Source organism: Scyliorhinus canicula, chromosome 1, assembly GCF_902713615.1.
Source record: "Scyliorhinus canicula chromosome 1, sScyCan1.1, whole genome shotgun sequence".
Taxonomy (NCBI): domain Eukaryota; kingdom Metazoa; phylum Chordata; class Chondrichthyes; order Carcharhiniformes; family Scyliorhinidae; genus Scyliorhinus; species Scyliorhinus canicula.
In genome coordinates, this window is record NC_052146.1 from 163,412,655 (window position 1) to 163,435,990 (window position 23,336).

The 23,336-nt window shown below is 48.7% G+C and overlaps 1 protein-coding gene across 2 annotated transcripts in view; it reads right to left on the reverse strand.

Moving 5' to 3' along the window:
- col9a2 (procollagen, type IX, alpha 2) overlaps window positions 1-23,336 on the reverse strand; it is a 202,525-nt gene that overhangs the window by 38,853 nt on the left and 140,336 nt on the right. For both annotated transcript variants that reach the window (XM_038801996.1, XM_038801988.1), the window contains 3 exons: window positions 20,762-20,815; window positions 20,593-20,646; window positions 17,459-17,512 (listed from right to left, as the gene is read on the reverse strand). In XM_038801996.1, coding sequence (XP_038657924.1) covers window positions 17,459-17,512; window positions 20,593-20,646; window positions 20,762-20,815 — 162 coding nt within the window. The remainder of the gene's footprint in view (window positions 1-17,458; window positions 17,513-20,592; window positions 20,647-20,761; window positions 20,816-23,336) is intronic.

Sequence of the window (23,336 nt, forward strand, 5' to 3'; positions counted from 1 at the left end):
CCATTGACACCCTCCCATCATTCCTCACAATGACCATTGACACCCTCCCATCATTCCTCACACTGACCATTGGCACCCTCCCATCATTCCTCACACTGACCATTGACACCCTCCCATCATTCCTCACACTGACCGTCAACACCCTCCCATCATTCCTCACACTGACCATTGACACCCTCCCATCATTCCTCACACTGACCATTGACACCCTCCCATCATTCCTCACAATGACCACTGACACCCTCCCATCATTCCTCACACTGACCATTGACACTCTCCCATCATTACTCACACTGACCATCAGCACCCTCCCATCATTACTCACACTGACCATTGACACCCTCCCATCATTCCTTACAATGACCATTGACACCCTCCCATCATTTCTCACACTGACCATTGACACCCTCCCATCATTCCTTACAATGACCATTGACACCCTCCCATCATTTCTCACACTGACCATTGACACCCTCCCATCATTTCTCACACTGACCATTGACACCCTCCCATCATTCCTCACACTGACCATCAACACCCTCCCATCATTCCTCACACTGACCATTGACACCCTCCCATCATTTCTCACACTGACCATTGACACCATCCCATCATTCCTCACACTGACCATCAACACCCTCCCATCATTTCTCACACTGACCATGGACACCCTCCCATCATTACTCACACTGACCATTGACACCCTCCCATCATTCCTCACACTGACTATTGACACCCCCCCGATCATTCCTCACCCCATGACCATTAATACCCTCCAATCGATCCTCAAACTAACCATGAACACCCTAGCACCATTCCTCACATGAACTTGACCTGCTTTGTATTTAGATTTCCATAGAGGTCTCCAATGAATGAGTCCTACTCTGTCTCTCACAGGAATGAAAGCTGGTGTTTATGAAAGAGAAATTTGAGCAAGATAACAATGTGAATTTTTAATAATTTAATTAATAATAGTCTTCTGACAAATTAATTGTAATGAGAGATTTCTAATAATAGCTTGTTATAATGATAAAGGTTTAGAACAACTATATAATTGTAATGATGGATTTTAATGAAAGGAAGATCGAGGACTTCATTATTGTAGGGAACAGAACTGTAAAGACTGAGAGAGAAAACATGATAAATATTAATTGAAATGGCAAGTCTGAGGTTCAGCCATCTGTAGAGTGCCATAGAAGTGAAGATGGAGGGAGTTGTAGAGGTGTGATTATGATAGACTCGGTTAAAGATTGTGGGATGTGTCTAGGAGGTAACGTGGTGTGGGAATAGAGAGGTGGAAAAGTGGAGGACAAGACATAGGGGCGACACAGTGGTTAGCACTGCTGTCTCACAGCACCAGCGACCCGGGTTCAATTCCAGCCTTGGGTCACTGTCTGTATGGAGTTTGTACATTCTCCCCGTGTCTGCATGGGTTTCCTCCGAGTGCTCCAGTTTTCTCCCAAAGTCCAAAGATACATAGGTTAGGTGGTTAGCCATACTAAATAGTCCCTTAATGTCCAGGGATGCGCAGGTTAGTTTATGTAGGGAGAGGTGATTGGATGAGTGGATATGGGTAGAGGGTTTATTCGAAGGGTTGGTGCCGACCCAATGGGTTGAATGGCCTCCTTCTGCACTGTAGGGATTATATGATTCTGTGTGGACATGAACAGCAACAGCAGACTTGCGGTGGTGGCGATGTGCTGAGCGGATGCACATCCGATGGCTCTCCTCTCAATCGGACCCAGAATGGCAAATTATCCAGCATTCTTGGCTCAAAAAGCCACCCAAAACTCCTCACAACCCGAAAGTCACTGGAAGCAGAAGGGAAGATGCCGGCAAATGGTAATTCAAAGGGCCGGCAACAAGGCAGGAGCAACGAGCAGACGGACCAGCGGACGCACGAGGCGAGGCGGAGGCCGCGGCGAAACAAGGGAGGGGGTGAACGGCGACCCGAACAGAGGAGAGGGAACAGGCAGCAACACCCCCCCACTACATCGGGGCAGGGATGGAAGACATCCTTTAAAAAAGAACTGGCCGCCATGAGGGAGGCGATCAATATGGAACTCCAGGGGTGATTGTAATAACCTCACAGGACTCATCCAGCTGGGGATAAAAGGCTGACAACTGGAGAGCCAGCTAGCAAGGAACAAGGACCCGGGGAAAGGTAACCGGGCCCTGTGCATCTATGATGTTGCTGAAATAAAGGACTTTTAAGAAGCTTGTTGGACTCCCCTGGCTTTGTCACATTGGCGACGATGATGAATTAGAGCTGTTGCCATGCTGCTTGTTCGGCTGAGCTACCTCCTGGAATATATTTTTTATCTGTGGACTACGGAACCGAGTTTTTTTTTGTTGTGTTTTTTTTTTCCCAGAGCCTGTAATGTCATGGAAGGCAGACGCTGGGTCAATTTTTTGTGGCTGGCTTGTGAAGTGTGTCCATTGGGAGTGATCTGGAGTCTGACGTGTCCCAAAGTACCGGATGCGGTATCTTCTCAGCGACGTCTGGTGTTGGTCGCGTAACGTTTCATCCGTCTCTGTCTGCTGTTGTTTCCTGACGCTGGCAGAGTGGTCCACTGGGGAGTCCGTTCTCCAGTTGCCGCCGCCGTTCTGGAACGTCATTCTGGTCGTGGGTGCTGAGTTGCGTTTGGAAGACTTTTCTGCGGCTGCTCGGATGTGGGATTTGCAACAGTGATGTTTTACCTGCAGGCGGACAGTTACATAGAACATAGAACAGTACAGCACAGAACAGGCCCTTCAGCCCTCAATGTTGTGCCGAGCCATGATCACCCTACTCAACCCACGTAACCCGTATACCCGTAACCCAACAATCCCCCCATTAACCTTACACTACGGGCAATTTATCACGGCCAATCCACCTAACCCACACATCTTTGGACTGTGGGAGGAAACCGGAGCACCCGGAGGAAACCCACGCACACAGGGGGAGGACGTGCAGACTCCGCACAGACAGTGACCCAGCCGGGAATCGAACCTGGGACCCTGGAGCTGTGAAGCATTGATGCTAACCACCATGCTACCGTGAGGCCCCCAGTTATTGTACGACTGCAGGTTTTGTGCCTAGAGACTCTGTTGGTGTTGAATTGACTGGACATTCCATACGTGACTTCTGGTCCTGTGGCAGCTTGTGGGAGCCCCGCTGTTTTTTTTTTATTTGTGCTGCATGGAGGTATTGTAAGAACGTCAGGGCGACAGCTCCCTGGGCATTTTGGTACGTGCTTTAATTTTAGGTAAACTTTAGCGTGCCTTATTTTTTTTTTTTAATTAAGGGGCATTTGGGAGTTACGGGACATTGAGGTGGACTTTGTCCGATGTTCCCCCCCGTGGCTAGAAGGCATACCACATCAATTGGGCCTTGGGTTGATGGGTCCGATGCCCTGGCACGCGGAGTCCCTGGGTTCGGCTGCTGACAGCTTCGCCCCCTGTGCGACTGGTGAGGGTGTCGGGCCGGAGGTAATGCTTGGTGGAGTACCCGCCGGCCCGTCCTGCTTCCCTGTTCGGTAACGTCTTATCCGAACCAATCTGGGTTTTGTGGGGTTTGTTGCCTGGCCACTGTTGTGTTTGCACCCGTTTGGTCCTCTCCTATCCACTCATCCTCAATGATCGTGCTTGCGAGCGGTTTTGGACTTTGGGTGGGGGGGAGGAGTGTAATAACCTGCACAGAACTCATCCAGCTGGGGATGATTGTTCCCCGTGCTCAATTAGACTGAGTTAACCCAGCACGAGGATAAAAGGCCGGAACGGGGAAGACTCACCTTCCATGTTCTTGGAGGCACCGAAGGCTGTGATACGTGGGGAAATAATAGCTTACAAGGCATGCAGAGATAGGGACGAGAGGGTGGCCAGGCAACAGCTGACCGACTCCATCTTGGAGGACAACTGAAAATACTCCAAAACCCCAACTGGAGAGCTGCTGGCAGAGAGGAAAAAGCTACAGATGGACTTTAACTTGCTATCCACAAGGAAAACAGTGTCCCAACTCCGTCAAATGCGTGGGACTTTTTACGAACAAGAAGAAAAAGCTGGCTACCTACTGGTTCACCAGCTGAGAAAGCAGGCAGTCACGAGGGAAATAGCGCAGGTGAAGGACAACAGAGGCAGACTGGTGGTGGAACCAAAAGAAGTCAATCGGGGACTTCTACCAGGGACTGTACACCTGCGAGCACCCCAATGGGGACGGGGGGATGAAACAGTTCCTCGACGGACTGGAAATGCCGGTTGTGGGGGACGACAGGGCGGGAAGCACCAATAGATCTGGGAGAAATCATGGAGAACATCAGTTCCATGCAGGCGGGGAAGGCGTCGGGTCCTGATGGGTTCCTGGCGGACTGCTACAAAACATTCGGACAGGCCCTGGCCCCACATCGAAGGGATATGTTAGCAGACTCTCTAGCAAGGGGCACTCTGCCACCTACGCTAGTGCAGGCCACAATCTCACTGATATCCAAAAAAGACATAGACCTGACAGAATGTGGATCAAATAGACCCATTTCGCTGCTGAATGTGGATGCGAAAATACTCGCTAAGGTCCTGGTCAAAAGGCTGCGGACCAGAGGTGGTCGCTGAAGACCAGATGGGCTTTGTCAAGGGTAGGCAAGTCACTGCGAACATCAGGCAGCTCAAAACCACAGGAAGGACTGAAGGCAATCATGCAGATCCTGAAAGAGTTCAGAACTTTCTCAGGTTACAAACACAACCTGGGCAAAAGCGAGGCATTCCCAGTGAACCCAAACAGGGGAAGGACAGAGCTCCCATTCAAATTGGCCCAAAACAGATTCCGATGCCTGGGGATCCAAATAGCCAGAGACTGGACACAGATCTACAAGTGGAACCTGATCAGCCTGGTGGAGGAACTTAAAAAGTACCTACAGAGGTGGGGCGCACTCCCACTCTCCCTGTTGGGGAAAGTGCAGACGATCAAGATGAACGTGCTGCCGAGGTTCCTCTTCCTGTTTAGGTCCAAACCGATCTTCATCCCCAAGGCCTTCTTCCAGAACCTAGATAGCTTAATTATGGCGTTTGTGTGGGAGGGGTAAGACTCCAAGAGTCCCCAAACCAACACTGCAAAGGAGGAAGATTAAGGGTGGCCTGGCACTGCCAAACCTGCAATACTACCACTGGGCAGCAACAGCGGAAAGGATAAGGAGATTGGTGCACAAACCCAAATCGGAGTGGATTTAGATGGAGGAGGCCTCCTGCAAGGGAACGACCCTCCAGGCTCTGGCCATGGCAGCACTCCCATCCACCTCGGCGAAATACACATCGAGCCCAGTGGTAATGGCCGCACTGAAATCGTGGGGCCAGCTAGGACAACATTTTGGGCTGACTGGGATGTCCCCATGGCCCCCATCTGTGGTAACCACAGACCCGCCAGCTATGCTAGATGCAACATTTAGAAAACGGAGACAGGACGGGGAAATGCTGACAGGGACTTCTACGTGTTACACAGACTCGCGACGCTGAGCAAACTGACGGACGAATGGGAATTGCTGACAGAACCGGAAATGGGGCACTTACAAATAAAACATTTCCTCCACAAAGAGACCATAAGATACCCCAGGGCCCTGAAGTCCACACTAGGAGAGGACCTGATGACCACGGACAGTAAGGAGGAGGGACTATATGGGAAGATATACGGACAGCTACTGGACAGAGTCCGAACACCACTGGACAAGACCAGACGGAAATGGGAGGACGAACTGGGGACAGAAGTGGTGTGGGAACTATGGAGCGAAGCAGGGCCAACTCCACCTCCCCCTGCGCAAGGCTCAGCCACATACAGTTCAAAGTGGTGCGCAGAGCACACCTGACCAGAACCCGAATGAGCAGATTCTTCCCGGAGGTGGGGGATAAATGTGAGCGGTGCCAGAGGGGCCCGGCCAACCACACCCAAATGTTTTGGGCTTGCCCCAAACTTGTGAGTTCTGGACAGCCTTCTCTGAGACAATGTCCAAGGTTGTGGGGGTGAGGGTGAAGCCATGCCTGATAGTGGCAATCATCCGGTGATCAGAGTATCTTGTTATGCTCTTGGTGTAGCATAAGCGGCTTCCTTGATGTGCATTCTGACAAAGAAGGTTCAGACATGGAAATAACTTCAACACGTTTATTGAACTATTTACAATTCTCCTACTCGGGTTCGCCACTACTGTTAATCCTTCTATAGCTACTCAGACTGACTAACCAGTCTGCTACAATCCACGTGGTGGGTGTGATATTGAATCAACCCTGAGTCTCTACTCACTGAGTGTCTCCACTGGAAAGAGGAAGATCATGTGTGCTGTGTCCTTTATATATGGGTTGGTGCAATGCCGCCCTGTGGTAGTGTCACCTCTGTGTGTATCGTGAATGCCCATTGGTTGTGTCCTATCTTACTGACCTATTGGTTGAGTGTGTGTGTCATATCTCTAGTGCTCCCTCTAGTGTCTAGCTAGTCTACGTGTACTTACATTAACCCCTCGTGTATCTACAGTGATGCATATCACCACACAGAGCAGCCAGAGTTACACATGAGGAAGGGGGCCCACACCCTAGCTTTTGCTTCCCTAATCGCGCGCCGGAGAATCCTCCTCAGCTGGCGATCAGCAGCACCACCCACAGCTGCAGACTGGCTAACTGACCTTTCAGAATTTCTCCATCTGGAGAAGATCAAATATGCCATCCGAGGGTCAGAGGAAGGCTTCCTTACTGCAAAGGGGCAATTTGTCGGTCTGTTCCAAAATCTGTTTGAGGCCAGCAACAACCAACAGAGGGAGAACTGGAAGGAGTAGAGGGGGGGGGGGGGGGGGGGGGGAAGACAAGGAGCAATGCCAGGGATGCACAACCCGGGGGGAGGGGGGAAGAGAGTCTGAAATGGGCAAAGAGGGACAACACAGGGGGATCACCAAAAAAAAAGGGGAAACCCCCTGTATCGACCAAGGAGGATAGCAAGAGGGGGGGGGGGGGGGGGGGGAAAGGGGGCGTGGGAGGACATGCCAAACTAGACGGCAGCAATCTGTAAATAAAGTAAAGTAAGATAAAAGTCTTCTTGCGTGACACTGTACAATAAATAAACACAAACGTCAATGTACATAATATTGAAAATGCCAATAAAAGATTTTTTAAAAAAAAGAACCGCAACATCAATGTTGAGGGAGTTTGGTTACTTTATTTAAGAGTATCTGTTGATGCCACGTTTGCCTGCTCACGTTGACTGGTCTGTGTTTGGGTACAAGTTCTATGCCTGAGCACCAGATGGCACTTGTACCTAAGACTGATATTCTCAGCTGCAGTGGAGCTCTTTCACATCCAACCACTCTGATTGCATTACAATGTCAACTCCACCATCTCATACATCAGGATACAAACTCAAAAAAATAACATATTTGGTTGGGCATAAGCCAATAGTGATTGACAGTTGTTTTACAAACTGCATTAATGGTTTATATAATATCAACAGGTTCACATGAAGCCACACTTCGTCCTGCTGTTTTCCAATAAAAGCAATAACTGTAGCCTCAAAAATCCTTTGTCTGCATAAATGGCTCTTCCCATTTAGTGTTCTTAGACTGATTAACATTCCCTTCAAGGAAGGAAATTGAGTTTCAACCTTTTATAGCTCTTTCTCTAGATGTGCCCCTATCAAGTCCCTTCTTAGCCTTGATCACCGCAATTTACATTAACTTTATCTTTCTGTCCACGACATCTTTGCTATCTCCACCTATCGCTGGCCCCCTATCCAGCCCCACTGCTCCACGCGCCGCCCCACCCCAAAGCCCACAACAGTATAAATCTGACCCTATTTCCAGCTCCCTCCAGCTGTGACAAAGAGTCATCCAGACTCGAAACGTCAGCTCCCTCCTCTCTCCACAGATGTTGCCAGACCTGCTGAGATTGTTCAGTATTTTCTGTATTTGTTTCAGATTCCAGCATCTGCAGTAATTTGCTTTTATTTTATATTTGTTTGTTCTTTAGTTCTGGCCATAGGAGAGTGATTGATTGGCTCCATTAATAACCTCTGCCTTGTCCTGACAGCTGACTTGGAAACAGCGATTGGCCTGGGTTGCCCATGATTCCATTGCTGGGATATTTAGATTGTACATTGTGACCACAGGAAGCCAGGGTGTACATATTTCACTCTTCCCATCATGACAACTGTAAAAGATCTAAATATAAAAGCATGTTTGGTTGTAAAGCAAGAGCTGATGACAGCATCAAGACTCTGGACGAACTAGTGCTACTGGGTTCCCCGACTATAGGTCACTTGAATGAAATATCTTCAATGATTCTCCATTCCACCATTTTTTCCTTTTTCTGTCCTTCCTGAATACTGAATACCCTGGATAGTCAGTGCCCATCCCTGGTCACCCTGCAGCCATGTCTCTGTAATCCCGACGATATCATACCCCTTTACATCTATTTGCATAACTAATTCATCCACTTTATTGTCAATGTACCATACATTAAGGCACAAAATCTTGGGGACTGGATTCTCCGCACCCTGAGGCCGAAATCGCGGCCTGTGCCGGGGTGAAGAATCCAGTCAGACACGAAATCGGGACCAGCGCCAGTTTGCCGATTCTCTGGGCGCCGAAAAGCGCCATCACAGGGGAGTATGGCACGCCGCTGGGGGCCATTGCCAGAGGCCCGCTCCGACATCCTCCACCCCCGACCGGCCAAAGTCCCGACGGCATGAAACTAACCTGGTCCAGCCGGTCGGGATACTCGCATGGCGGCTGCGGATCAGTCTGTGGCCGCCCTGGTCGGGGCGGGCGGATCGGAAGCCGGGGGGGCCTTATAGGTGGCCGGGGAATGACCAGTGATGGTCAGGCGCGCGGCCGATCTGGGGTCTCCTTTGTGGGTCTACCTCCGCGGTCCAAGTCCGCCATGGAGCACGGCATGGCTGCTGGAGGCGGAAGTGCGTATCTGCAGCAAAAACCGTGAGATTTAATCCGGGTCCCTGCTAGCCCCCTGCAGGGCTAGCAACTCGTGTCCCTTTAATCCAGGATTTTCAGGAGTAAAACACCACTGTTTTGATGCCGGCGTGGGGACATAGTCCAAAAAACGGAGAATCCAGCCTTTTGTCTTTTTCACATTCCTCGTACCGTTCACATTATTTTTCACTGTGGCCCTGTTTGATTCTGGCCCTTAATTTCTCCACCTACCACTTTTCTTATTCCCCTTTCCGTCTTTTGTCCTTGCCTTTGTTTCTCCTTCATCTGACTCCTTGCATAGATTCCCATTCCCCTGCTATTTTAGTTTAAACCCTCCCCAACAACCCTGGCAAATGCCCCCTGATATACCTTCAATTCACAGTGAGGCAGAGAGAGCGAGTGAACAGTAGGCTTTATTAGTCATGAACTCGCCTAGCCAGAGTCAGTAGTACAGATGAATGCCGCCCGCAGGGGGCCGGCCTAAAATGGCCCTGGTGAGGGTGGAGCCAGAGGCGGAGCCATACTGGGGTTACAGTACAGTACCTAGAAGCAGTTCATATCACCACTTCCAGGTCATAGGTCACAGGTTACGGTATCATGCATGCATTATGGTGAATACATTCACCACACCTCCCCTCAACATCAGTCCCAGTCCTGCCCAGGTGTAATCCAACCAGTTTGTCCCTCCCCAGAAATGGTCCCAGGAATCTGAAATCCTGCCCCTCACACCATCTATTCAACCACATATTCATCCCATATATCGTGCTATTTCTACTCTGACTGGCACATGGCACTGTTAGTAATTCTTTTGTAATAAACATTTATTGAGCTATTTTTGGTGTAGTAACAAAAACAAAATAACCAATATACATGAAACCATAAACATAGTGCAAAAGCCATTTACCTCTGACACAGGTCCCACCCTTATTAACCCCCTACTCTAATCTATACTACTCCCCCCGCATCTGCTGACAATTTTCCGCGAAGAAGTCGACAAATGGCTGCCACCTCCGGGTGAACCCTAACATTGACCCTCTCAAGGCAAACTTGATTTCCTCCAAACAGAGAAAGCTAGCCATTCTGAGGTCACTACCTTTTAACTTACTTCCTAACTCCGTATATTCTGCTTTTAGGACCTCTTCCCATTTTTTTTTACCCTATGTCTCTTTGAGCAAATGTGCACCATGACTACTGGCTGTTCACCCTCTCCCTCCAGAATGTTCTGTAGCCGCTTTGAGACATTCTTGACGCTAGCACCAGGGAGGTACCATACCATCCTAGAGTCTCATTTGCAGCCACGGAAACACCTATCTATTCCCCTTACTATTGAATCCCCCCTTGGAAGTGGGAAGAAGAGCTGGGAGGGGGGAGGGAGTTGAAGGCCGAATTATGGGAGGAGGCCGAGAGGTGAGTCAATGCATCCTCGTCGTGCGCCAGGCTCAGCCTGATGACGGTGGCCTGGATGAGCAGGTCCTTTGAGGGGGTGGAGGACAGGTGTGGGTGCTGTGCGGGGAGTCCTGCGAACCATGTCCATATGTTTTGGGCATGTCTGAGGGTAAGGGGTTTCTGGCAGGGATTTGCTGACGTCATGTCAGAAGTCTTACAAGTGATCTTTCGGTGTGTCGGAAGACCCGGGAACCCAGGGGGTGAGAGAGGCCGTCGTCCGGGCCTTTGCCACCTTGTGGCCCAGAGGTGGATCTTACTGGGATGGAGGGACTCGCAATCCCCGAAGTCGGGGGTAAGGGTTAGAGACATGCCGAGGTTTCTCAGCCTTGAGAAAATTAAATACGCCTTGAGGGATTCGTTGCACTCGGAAGTGGCAGCCATTCATCGACTTCTTGGAGAAAAATTAAGCTGTCAGCAAGGGGAGGAAGGAGTGGCATTTGAGAGACGAGTGAGGGCAGGAGAACCTACGGAGGGGGGGGGGGGGGGGGGGCTGGGAAAGGTGGCACTGTTTGTGTAAGCCATGTTGGCTGAGGTGTGTGCTCGGGGGTTTGTTGGTTATATTGCTGTGTTTTTGTTGTTGAAATTTTATGTTTAAAATTGTTTAAATTGTTAAAACTATAAATGACTCAATAAAATATTTAAAAAAAAACAATTGAACCCCCTTCAACTATTGCATCCCCACACTTTTTACTCCTCTCCTGTGCAGCAGAGCCAATCATGGTGCAACAAATTTTACTGTTGCTGCTTTCCCAAAGAGGCCATTCTTCTCAACAGGATCCAAAGTACTTTATCTGTTTTGGAGGGAAATGGCCACAGGAGATACCTGCACTGCCTGCCTTATCCTCTTGCTCTGTCTGGTGTGGTCACCCATTCCCTTCCTGCCTCTGGGGTCTTAGCTGTGGTGTGACCACCTCTCTAAATGTGCTATCCACGATACACCTCTTGGATACTACACAGTGTCCCCAGCAGCCGCTCCAGCTCTGAGACCTGAGCTTCCAGCAGCTGGAGCTGGAGACACTTCCTGTACACACGCTAGCCACGGGCATTGAAAATCTTCCTGACTTCCCACATAGAGCAGGAGGACAACGCCATGACTTTGAACTCTCCTATCACGACTTTCCCCTCAAAATTAAACCTTTTGGAAAACAATTAAAATAATATGAATTACTCTCGGACCCGTCTTCCCTGCTCCTTGTTACTACGGAATATAGCCCTGACAAACTTTAAACCACAAAGTATGAGCCTCACAAACTATAGGTGACAAAAGTACTACCGTATATACTCGCGTCACTTTCGATCTCGCGTATCATGCGACCCCTAAATTTTCGGCCCAAAAACATTCTTTTATGGTATACCTCATGTATCATGCGAGTGACTTTTTTGGAAATTAATTTTGGAAACTAAAACTTCCAAATGGTATCATTGTGTGTGGTTTCTGCAGAGTGGATTCTGCTGTGAAAGCTGTTCGCGATTCGAACAGCTTTCCAGCTGGCTTTATTAGCGTTGTTCAGCCACTTGCCGTTTCCATTCATAAAAACATGAATGGAAACGTCAAGTGGCTGAACATCTTCCCATCAGAATGCTGTGGTCAAAATCTGAAGAGTAGTATTCTGATGGGAAGATGGGAAGAGTGGATTTTATGAATATTGAGCTTTATGAGTTTTTATGAATGGAAACGGCAAGTGGCTGAACGACGCTAGTAAAGCCAGCTGGATGCTATGTGACTTATCTTGGCCAGCATTTCACACCCGCGATTTTTGTACCTTGCGTATCATGCGACCCCCGAAATTTAGGCTTCAAATTAGGTGCTCAAAAGTCGCATGTTACGCGAGTATATACGGTAAATACTTACCTGACTGTACTCATCCAGTTAGCTGCTTCCACTTGCCCACGTCACCTTTGAATTCTAACATCACCTCACGACCTCCAAACTCCAAGCTAGAACTGGGGCGGAATTCTCCGTCACCCGGGAATTGGTGGGAGTGGGAATCACGACCCGCCGATCGGGGTGCCCCCTGCGGTGATTCTCCGGCCCGCGATGGGCCGAAGTCCCGCCACTGACAGGCCAATTCCGCCGACGTGGTTCCAACCACCTCTGGTGGCGGCGGGATTGGCGGCGCGAGGGGCCCCCCGGGATCCTGGGGGGGGGCGCGGGGCGATCGGACCCCGCGGATGCCCCCACGGTGGCCTGGCCCACGATTGGGGTCCACCGATCGGCGGGTGGGCCAGTGCCGTCGGGGCACTCTTTTTCTTCTGCCGCCGCCACGGCCTCCACCATGGCGGAGGCGGAAGAGAACCCCCCTACCGCGCATGAGCCGTTGGTGATGTCAGCGGCCGCTGACGCACCGGCGCATGCGCGAACCGGCGAAGGCCTTTCGGCCAGCCCCGACGCCGGGGGGGGGGGGGGGCGGGCGTTAAAGGCCGTTGGCGCCGGTTTTGCCGCCAGTTGGCGTGGCGCCAGCCACTCCGGCGCGGGCCTAGCCCCCAAATGTGCGGAGAATTCCGCACCTTTGGGGAGGCCCGATGCCGGAGTGGTTGGCGCCACTCCGCTACGCCGGGACCCCCCGCCCCGCCGGGTAGGAGAGAATCCCGGCCCTGATTTCTCACTGCACTCTCACGTAGACTGGCAGACGTCTGTCCATCTTTGTGAACTGTCAATCTCTTCAACCCAGCCAGGCACAGCACTGCAGTGGCCAGAAGCGGTACTGCAGCACTCTGCCTCGGTCTAAATCCCAGAACCTTTGGTCGAAAGGTAAGTCCCGGATATGGGATGGAAGTGGATGCACGGGAGAGTCGTGGGGTGTGTGTGTGTGTGTGTGTGTGTGTGTGGGGGGGGAACGGTGGGTCAATAGTGATATTTGGGGCAAAAGGCCATGGGAGGGCCAACTCTGAGGGGGCCTTCAGAGTGAGGTGCCCCCCCCTTCACTTACATAGAACATAGAACGATACAGTGCAGTACAGGCCCTTCGGCCCTCAATGTTGCACCGACATGGAAAAAACTAAAGGCCATCTAACCTACACTATGTCCTTATCATCCATATGCTTATCCAATAAACTTTTAAATGCCCTCAATGTTGGCGAGTTCACTACTGTTGCAGGTAGGGCATTCCACGGCCTCACCACTCTTTGCGTAAAAAACCCACCTCTGACCTCTGTCCTATATCTATTACCCCTCAATTTAAGGCTATGTCCCCTCGTGCTAGCCACCTCCATCCGCGGGAGAAGGCTCTCGCTGTCCACCCTATCTAACCCTCTGATCATTTTGTATGCCTCTATTAGGTCACCTCTTAACCTTCTTCTCTCTAACGAAAACAACCTCAAGTCCATCAGCCTTTCCTCATAAGATTTTCCCTCCATACCAGGCAACATCCTGGTAAATCTCCTCTGCACCCGTTCCAAAGCTTCCACGTCCTTCCTATAATTGGGCGACCAGAACTGTACGCAATACTCCAAATGCGGCCGTACTAGAGTTTTGTACAACTGCAACATGACCTCATGGCTCCGGAACTCAATCCCTCTACCAATAAAGGCCATCACACCATAGGCCTTCTTCACAACCCTATCAACCTGGGTGGCAACTTTCAGGGATCTATGTACATGGACACTGAGATCCCTCTGCTCATCCACACTACCAAGAATTTTACCATTAGCCAAATATTCCGCATTCCTGTTATTCTTTCCAAAGTGAATCACCTCACACTTCTCCACATTAAACTCCATTTGCCACCTCTCAGCCCAGCTCTGCAGCTTATCTATGTCCCTCTGTAACCTGCAACATCCTTCCGCACTGTCTACAACTCCACCGACTTTAGTGTCGTCTGCAAATTTACTTACCCATCCTTCTGCTCCCTCCTCTAGGTCATTTATAAAAATGACAAACAGCAACGGCCCCAGAACAGATCCTTGTGGTACGCCACTCGTAACTGAACTCCATTCTGAACATTTCCCATCAACCACCACTCTCTGTCTTCTTTCAACTAGCCAATTTCTGATCCACATCTCTAAATCACCCTCAATCCCCAGCCTCCGTATTTTCTGCAATAGCCGACCGTGGGGAACCTTATCAAACGCTTTACTGAAATCCATATACACCACATCAACTGCTTTACCCTCGTCCACCTGTTCAGTCACCTTCTCAAAGAACTCGATAAGGTTTGTGAGGCATGACCTACCCTTCACAAAACCATGCTGACTATCCCTAATCATATTATTCCTATCTAGATGATTATAAATCGTATCTTTTATAATCCTCTCCAAGACTTTACCCACCACAGATGTTAGGCTCACCGGCCTATAGTTACCGGGGTTATCTCTACTCCCCTTCTTGAACAAAGGGACCACATTTGCTACCCTCCAGTCCTCTGGCACTATTCCTGTAGCCAATGATGACCTAAAAATCAAAGCCAAAGGCTCAGCAATCTCTTCCCTGGCTTCCCAGAGAATCCTAGGATAAATCCCATCAGGCCCCGGGGACTTATCTATTTTCACCTTGTCCAGAATTGCCAACACTTCTTCCCTACGCACCTCAATGCCATCTATTCTAATAGCCTGGGTCTCAGCATTCTCCTCCACAATATTATCTTTTTCCTGAGTGAATACTGACGAAAAGTATTTATTTAGTATCTTGCTTATCTCCTCAGCCTCCACACACAACTTCCCACCACTGTCCTTGACTGGCCCTACTCTTACCCTAGTCATTCTTTTATTCCTGACATACCTATAGAAAGCTTTTGGGTTTTCCTTGATCCTACCTGCCAAAGACTTCTCATGTCCCCTCCTTGCTCGTCTTAGCTCTCTCTTTAGATCCTTCCTCGCTTCCCTGTAACTATCAAGCGCCCCAACTGAGACTTCACGCCTCATCTTCACATAGGCCTCCTTTTTCCTCTTAACAAGAGATTCTACTTCTTTGGTAAACCACGGTTCCCTCGCTCTACCCTTTCCTCCAGACTTCTCGTCTGAGATGGGGAAAAATGTCAATGTCACTTTCCCACCCTCCCTGCACCCGGTCCTGCCAGTCTAATAATTGAGGCTGGACAGGATAAGGCCCTGGAGTGGCGATTAAATTGCCACTTAAGGGTCTTAATACATGAAAGGACAGGATTCCCGTCTGAGGTTCTGCCTGCCCAAGTATGAAATCGCATCTGGGTTTGGGTAGGTGCGTTCCGAGGGAAATTCATTCAGTTTTTACACTCCTCCCTTCCCCCGCATCCCCAACCCTCCTCCACCTCAGAACCCACAGAAGCCTTTGAGGGAACTTAAATTCTGCCTATTGGTTTGGCAGAGACGATCATCACCCATCCAACACCCCACAATGAAAACAGTGTGGGCAGGTATTGCCAGGCAGGAGTTAGGGTTCACCCTGAAATCTCCCGACTCGTGAAATCCGCCTCAAAGGGAAAAATCAAACTCTTTGCCTTCAGTACGTTGCCTTGTTGGCGCCTGCTGCTGGCTGGAAAATCAGACTCTAATCTTCCTGCCTTAGTGTCCAACAAGTCACTCACCAAAGCTGTATGTGAGAGCGTACCCAGAGAGGTTACACCCCTCATAGGTAGGCTAGCCCTTTGAGGAGAGATTGAGGAAACTGGGCCTATATTCTCTGCCATTTCAAAGAATGAGAAGTGACCTCATCGAAGTGTACAAAATTCTTACAGGTCTCGACAGGTTGGATTCAGGAAGGATGCTCCCCTGGCTGGGGTCTAGAACCAGAGGACATGGGCAGGTGGCACAGGGTTAGCACTGCTGTCTCACAGCACCAGGGACCCAGATTCAATTCCATCCTCAGGTGACAGTTTGTACATTTGCTCCGTATTTGCCTGGGTTTCCTCCAGGTGCTCCGGTTTTGTCCCACAGTGCAAAGATGTACAGATTAGGTGAGTTGGTCACGCTAAATTGCCCCTTCGTGTCCATGGATGTGCAGGTTAGGTTATGGGTTTACAGGGTTAGTGGGGAGTGGGCATGAGTAAAGTGCTCATTCGAAGGGTCGGTGCAGACTCAATGGGCCGAATGTCCTCTCTCTGCACTGTAGGGATTCTGTGACACAGTGTCAGAATAAGGGTTAGTCCATTTGGGATTGAGATGAGGAGTAATTTCTTCACTCAGACGGTGGTGAATCTTTGGAATTCTCTACTTCAGAGGACAGAGGCTCAATTATTTAGTATATCCAAGACAGAGATCGAAACATTTCTCGGTATTAAAGATAGTAAAGGTATGGTGCAGAAAAATGGCGCCGAGATAGAAGATCAGCCATGGTTTTGTTGAATAGCAGAGTAGGTTTGAGGGGCTGAATAGCCTACTCCTGCTCCTATTTTGTGTGTTCCTAATGGGTACTTGTAGCTGACTGAGCATGGTCTGCAATCTCTCATAGACAAGGGAAAGTCCTTCTCCCCAACTCCTGCCTCAACAAACTGCTGGGAATTTGAAATTCCTGGATTCAAGAAATTACAATCTTTCCTCAAACCGTTTCCTACTGTGGGAACCAGACCCTGAGTAATTTCCAAGGACGCTTTATACATCCTCTGTATTCGGATTCCCTTCAACAAATGGTTCTTTCAGGTTAGCTCGTCACGCAATGCTCTCCGGTTACTGTGTCAATTCTGCCCAGTCTCAGTATGACACAGAGAGAGCCATTTATTCAACCCCATTAAATCACTGTCAATCAGCCAGAACATGCAGGAGACGAGTAACTGGTTACAAATTGTGCTGAAAAAAATGTGAGCGATCAGATAATTTGAGTTTAGCTTTCGGGTAACAACAGGAGATTGCTGTCTGTTTCTCTTGATCTCTGTTTTCATTGACCGAAGCTCCCTGATCAGACAAGATCAGCAAGTTCACCTGGAGATTTTTGAAACAAATTCTTAAAAAAATAAGAATGAAAACAACTGCCTTTTTGTTAACAAGCTCACCGCCAACTCCCCCGACCACCCATGATCCCAATTAAAATGAAAATCAAACTAAAATTTGGACCAAATTGGTCTATAAATAGAATAGGACAGTTATTATTGAGGCACTGACTGTGAAACAACAGGAATGCTGCACATTGCATATTGATCCTGGTCCACCAGTACAGACTGACTTTTAATACTTACAGCCTTGCCTCTAGGTCCTGGAGGACCAGTTCCACCAGCCATTCCTCTGTCACCCTAGAGAGAACGAGAAACAAGTGAGAGTGATGCTGTAGTATTTGCAGCAGTAATAAGAGTAATCTCAGAGCAAAGAGACCACACTGTTAGTGGGAGTCCATTGTCAATTCCAAACCATAATTCAGGACATTTGTTACCTTGCTGAGTGCTGGTGATGTGATGTTAATTGAAATTGCCCCCATGCCCCTTCCAGTCTTTAACAGTGAAGTGGACTTGAACAGACTGAAGGTTTCTTGAAGGGTTTTCATAAAGACAGGGCTGATGGATTCTACACTGATTATTGAGGCAGTAATGAGTGGGCACCAGTTATATAATAAGAAATGGATTAGGAGGTTCCCTGGAGTGTAGATAATTTATGAAGGATTGTGTTTAATCCTAGTTACGCAGGTCATGGGACAACTTAGTGGGAGGTGGCTGGAGAATGGCTTATGCTTTCAAAGGGTTGTTGGAGCAAAGTTTACATCGAAAGGCAGATCACTACTAGAATCCAATGTTAGCACCTCTTCGGGGTTATACTATGTTCCAGTGTACATATATCCCACTCTGTGGTTTACACAGTGCAGTGAAGGGGCTGTGAATAGTTGTGCCACACCACTAGTAACATGTGTTTCATACAATCAGTAAAACATTCAATAGTTAGCCTTGCAAAGAATCGCTAATCTTCCAGTTTATTCTGGAGTCTCCAGAAATTAACCATTGGTGCAGACTCGATGGGTGAATGGCCACCTTCTGCACTCTTAAAGATTCTCTGATTCTGTCAATCTCCAATGACTCAGTTGCAAAGCTATGAAATTATTGGGACTTTAAAAATATATCGGAGATTGGGAACAAAAAAGCTGCTTGATTGTTGGTCAACAACCGTTCAATCAGGCGAAGATTTGCATGGGAAGACAGGACATTGCAGGGGTAGACCTCTTGCGGTACCAAAGCCAGGATTGTGATTAATCAGCATCACCCACTTCGCAATCCGACCCACCATACCCCTTAAATCCACCCACTCAGGCACATTATCCCTCAACCTCACCCACAATTTAAAAAATTGTTTCATGGGATGTGGGCGTCGCTGGCTGGGCCAGCGTTCATTGCCCAACCCAAATTGTTCTTAAACTGACTAGCTTGCTCGGCCATTGGAAAGGGGCAGCTAAGAGTCAATCACATTGTGAGCCTGGAATCACATGTAGGCCAGACCAGGTAAGGACGGCAAATTTCCTTCCCTAAAAAGACTGTTAGGATCCCACACGAGAATCCCAACAATTTACAATTTGTAAGACTGTGAGGGAAGACTACTGAACCACAGGGGTGGAAACAGTGACCAATATGTATCTTCTATGTTGAAAAGAACTTTAATTTAAACACAGAATCAATCACATTCCAACAGAGTAATAGCTTTCCAATTAACAGTTAAAACAGTTCTTAAATAAAAGGGGAAAAAAACTTCAACTCTATCTACACCTCCCACCGTATATTCCAGTTGAGCAATCCAATACAGTTCAAATTACCCTTGTAAATAAAGTTTACAATCAGGGTTACTTCCTTGTCTGTGCTAGCTTTTGGAGAGAGATGCCTTCAAGAACAATCTGAAAATTCTTCTGCATTGTCAGACTCAAACCCTATGACAAACTGCTGCTCAACTTAAAATCTTATAGCAGACTGCAAAACTACAGACAGACCTCGCTCCACCCATTAATTACATTGCCTGCATCCCAAGCAAAAGGCATTTTCCAGAGACCTCCCACTAAGATCTTCCATGACCTGCTTAGCTAGGATTAAACACAATCCCTCATAAATTATCCTACATCCAGGGAACCTCCTAAACATATACCATGGGCGCGATTCTCCTTAAGGGAGACAAAGTCCCGATGCCAGAGTGAAAACCGGATTGTTTCACTCCGGCTTCGGTGCCCGCTCCCAGCCCCATATTCTCAGCCCCCGGGGGGATAGGAGCGGGGTTGCGTCTTTTACGCGCGCTGGGCCTTGGCGCAGCATAAATTCCCATCCTCCCCGAGACCGCTCCGCAAGAAGATGGCGGATGGACCTTGCGGGGCGGCGGAGGAAAGGAGGTCCTTCTTTAGAGAGGCCGGCCCGCCGATCGGTGGGCCCCGATCGTGGGCCAGACCCCATCGGAGGCCCCCCATGGTGAAGGAACCCCCCTCCCCACTGGCCATCCCCCCAGCGTTCCTGCCGGCAGTGACCAGGTGTGGACGGTGCCGGCGGGGCAGTCAGGTTTTTCGCCGGCTGCATTCGGGCTGAAGAATCGCTGCAAACGGCGAGCGGTGATTCTCCGAACGGCCTGGCGCGATTCTCGTGCCGCTCATTTGGGGGGGTGGGAGAATCACGTGCAGGTATCGGGGAGGCATGGCGTGACTCGCGCGGCAATTCTCCCACCTGGCGTGGGGGGGGGGGGGGGGGGCGAGAATACCGCCCCATATTCCATTTGCCATCTCTCTGTAAACAAGTAAATGGTTAAAATCAATGATTATCTTACCTTTGCAGCTCCTTAATCACAGATTTAGCTGACACACAGCCAGGATGTATTTGAACCCAGGGTTTTAATAACATTACTACAACAAAATATAACTATTTTCCTACATTTCCGAATGGGATTTTATGACAACCCATGGCAGCTTCATGGTCAGCATTTACAGCTTTAGATTCCAGATTTATTAATTAAATTTAAATTCCACCAGTGACTGTGGTGGGATTTGAACCCATGTCGGCAAATTATTTGCCTGAATCTCTGGATTACTAGTCCTGTAACATTACCACTCAGCCACTGTCCTAAATCCTTCAGCCCCAGCTTCCCACCAAACCACTATATCTCTGAACCCCACCAATCCACCATATGCTTCAGCCCGAGCTATATATGATACCCTTCAACCCATTTCCCCATCCAGCTCTCAGCCTCAACCACCATTTCTGGAGCATTTAGAGCCACAGACTACAGTAGTTGGTTGTTGGGGTCCAATATAGGGAAGGAGGTAGTGCACAAGGCTGATTTATTATGAGGTGACTCCCTACCCAGACCTACCTCAGCAGTAGCTAACGTTTGAAAGCCACCTTCGATTTTGCAAGTCACTTACCTTCAGGCCCATGGGGCCTGGTGGGCCGATCTCCCCCTCAGGTCCACGCTCACCCTGTCAACACAAAAACAGATAGTTAGTCCCCTTCGCTCTCTCTCCCTTACAGAATATGAATGTTGGAGAAAAACAATGATCAATACGATCAGATAAATGGATTACTTTTCCTTACCATTTGACCTGAAGGGCCAGAGGGACCAGTCATTCCCCGGATGCCACTTTCACCCTGTTGGTTAAAAAAAAAACATCTGCTGGTGAGCCAGGAGAAACTATTGTTAACCAGAAACAGCGCACCACAGAGCACTTATTATCACAAGTAGGCTTCAATGAAGTTACTGTGAAAAGCCCCCAGTCACCACATTCCGGCACCTGTTCAGGGAGGCTGGTACGGGAATTGAACCCACACTGCTGGCCTTGCTCTGCATTACAAGACAGCTGCTTAGCCCACTGCGCTAAACCAGCTGCAGTTATAAGACACATTTACCACAGCAAATTGGCCCAAGGGCCCGCACGGGAGCATTGCCAAACAAAACTTGACACTGAGTCACTTAAGGAAATTTTAGAACAAATTAACTTGGTAAAAGAGAAAGTTTTTGAATATTATCTAAAATGGGATGCAGATGTTTAAGGAGAATATTCCAGAGCTTCGGCCCTCGGCAGTTGAAGACATGGTCAATAATGTTGGGGGTGAAGGAAATACAATAAGCACCTACTTGCAAAGTTACAACTTTCCTGACCTTTGTACTACCAAATGACAATTTAATCTGTGATCATTTGCGCAGGATTTACACACTTACTGGCAAAGATTCTGCCCGAGAGAAATCAGGAAGCTGCCAGTATGGATCATCCAATTAGCAATTCTGGATGGAGATTGTTGCAAATGTCTTTCTCCCCCATTATTGAGGATGGGGATATTTGTGGAGCCCCCTCCTCCAGTGAGTTGTCTAATTGTCTAATTGTCCACCACCATTCACGGCTGGATGTGGCAGGACTACAGAGTTTAGATCTGATCCGTAGGTTGAGGGATTGCTTAGTTCTGTCTGTCACTTGCTGCTTATTTTGTTTGGCACACAAGTGGTCCTGTGTTGTAGCTTCACCAGGTTGGCGCCTCCTTTTTCAATATGCCTGGTGTTGCTCCTGGCATGCTCTCCTGCACTCTTCATTGAACCAAGGTTGATCCCCTAGCCTAATAGTAATGGTAGAGTGAGGGATACCATGGCATTACAGACTGTGCTTAAATACAATTCTGCTACTGATGGCTGTAAAGTACCTCAATGATGCGTGGTTTTGAGTTGCTAGATCTGTTCAAAAGCTATCCCATTTAGCGCAGTGGCAGTGCCACACAATATGGTGGACAGTGTCTTCAACGTCAAGGTGAGGGTTTCTTTTTAGAAGGACTATGTGGTGGTCATTTCTATCAATACGGTCATGGTAGATATATCTCCAGCAGACAGACTGATGAGGATGAGATCAAGTAGATTTTTCCCTCTTGTTGGTTCCTTCACTATCTGCCTCCAACCTAGTCTTAGCAGTTTGACCTTTAGGAGTCAGCCAGTTTGGTCGGCGATGCTGCTACCAAGCCACTCTTAGTCATTGAAGTCCCCCTCCCTTGCCACTTTCAGTGCTTCCTCCAATGGGTGTTCAACGTGGAAGGGTACTGATTCATCAGCTGAGGGAGAAAGATGGTAGTCAGTGGGAGGTTGCTTTGCTTTACCCATGTTTGGCGGGATGCCATGAGACATCATGGGGTCCAGAGTCATTGTTGAGGAATCCTAGGGCAACTTGCTCCCGACTGTATATCCCTGTATCACTACCTCTGTGCTGTTGGTGAAATAGGACATACCCAGGGATGGTGATGACCAGGATCAGGACATGGTCCATAAGGTACAATTCCATGAGGATGACGATGGCAGTCTATTGCTTGGCTAGTTTGTGAGATAACTCTCCCAATTTTGGTACTGGACCCCAGATCTTTGAGAAGGACTTTGCAGGGATGACAGCACTGGGTGTGTCGGTGATTTTGGGTGCTTCGGGCAATGCCAGGTAGTTCTATTCCTTTTCCACATTTCTGTGTTTTAGGCTTGCGAGACCATTTCAGAGGGAGTTACAAGTTGTTAAGTGTTAACAACATTGCTGTGTGGTTTTGAGTTCTATTTAGGCCAGATCAGGTAAGGATGCAATTAGTGAATCTGTTTTTCTGTCAGTTGATGTTGGTTTCATGGTCCCCTTTAGTGAGGCTAGTTTTCAATTCCAGACTTACTAATTAGGTGAATTTAAATTCCATCAGTGGCGGTAGTGAATTTGAACCCATGACCCCAGCGCATCAGCCTGGGGCCTCTGTGACATTAACACTGCACCACCATCTCCCCCGAGAGGCTATGCAGAGCCTGTCCCGCTGTGTGCTGTAGGGGAAGTTTTTACTAACATTCTGAAAAACACCTTTTGCATATATTTAGTCTGCTGATTTTTAAAAAAATATAAATTTAGAGTACCCAATTCATTTTTCCAATTCAGGGGCAATTTAGTGTAGCCAATCCACCAACCCTGCACATCTTTGGGTTGTGGGGGTGAAACCCACGCAAACACGGGAGAATGTGCAAACTCCACACGGACAGTGACCCAGAGCCGGGATCGAACCTGGGACCTTGGCGCCGTGAGGCAGCAGGGCTAACCCACTGCGCCACCGTGCTGCCCGAGCTGATTTTTTTTTTATACCATTAACAGGAGTTGGAATATCAACCTGAAGA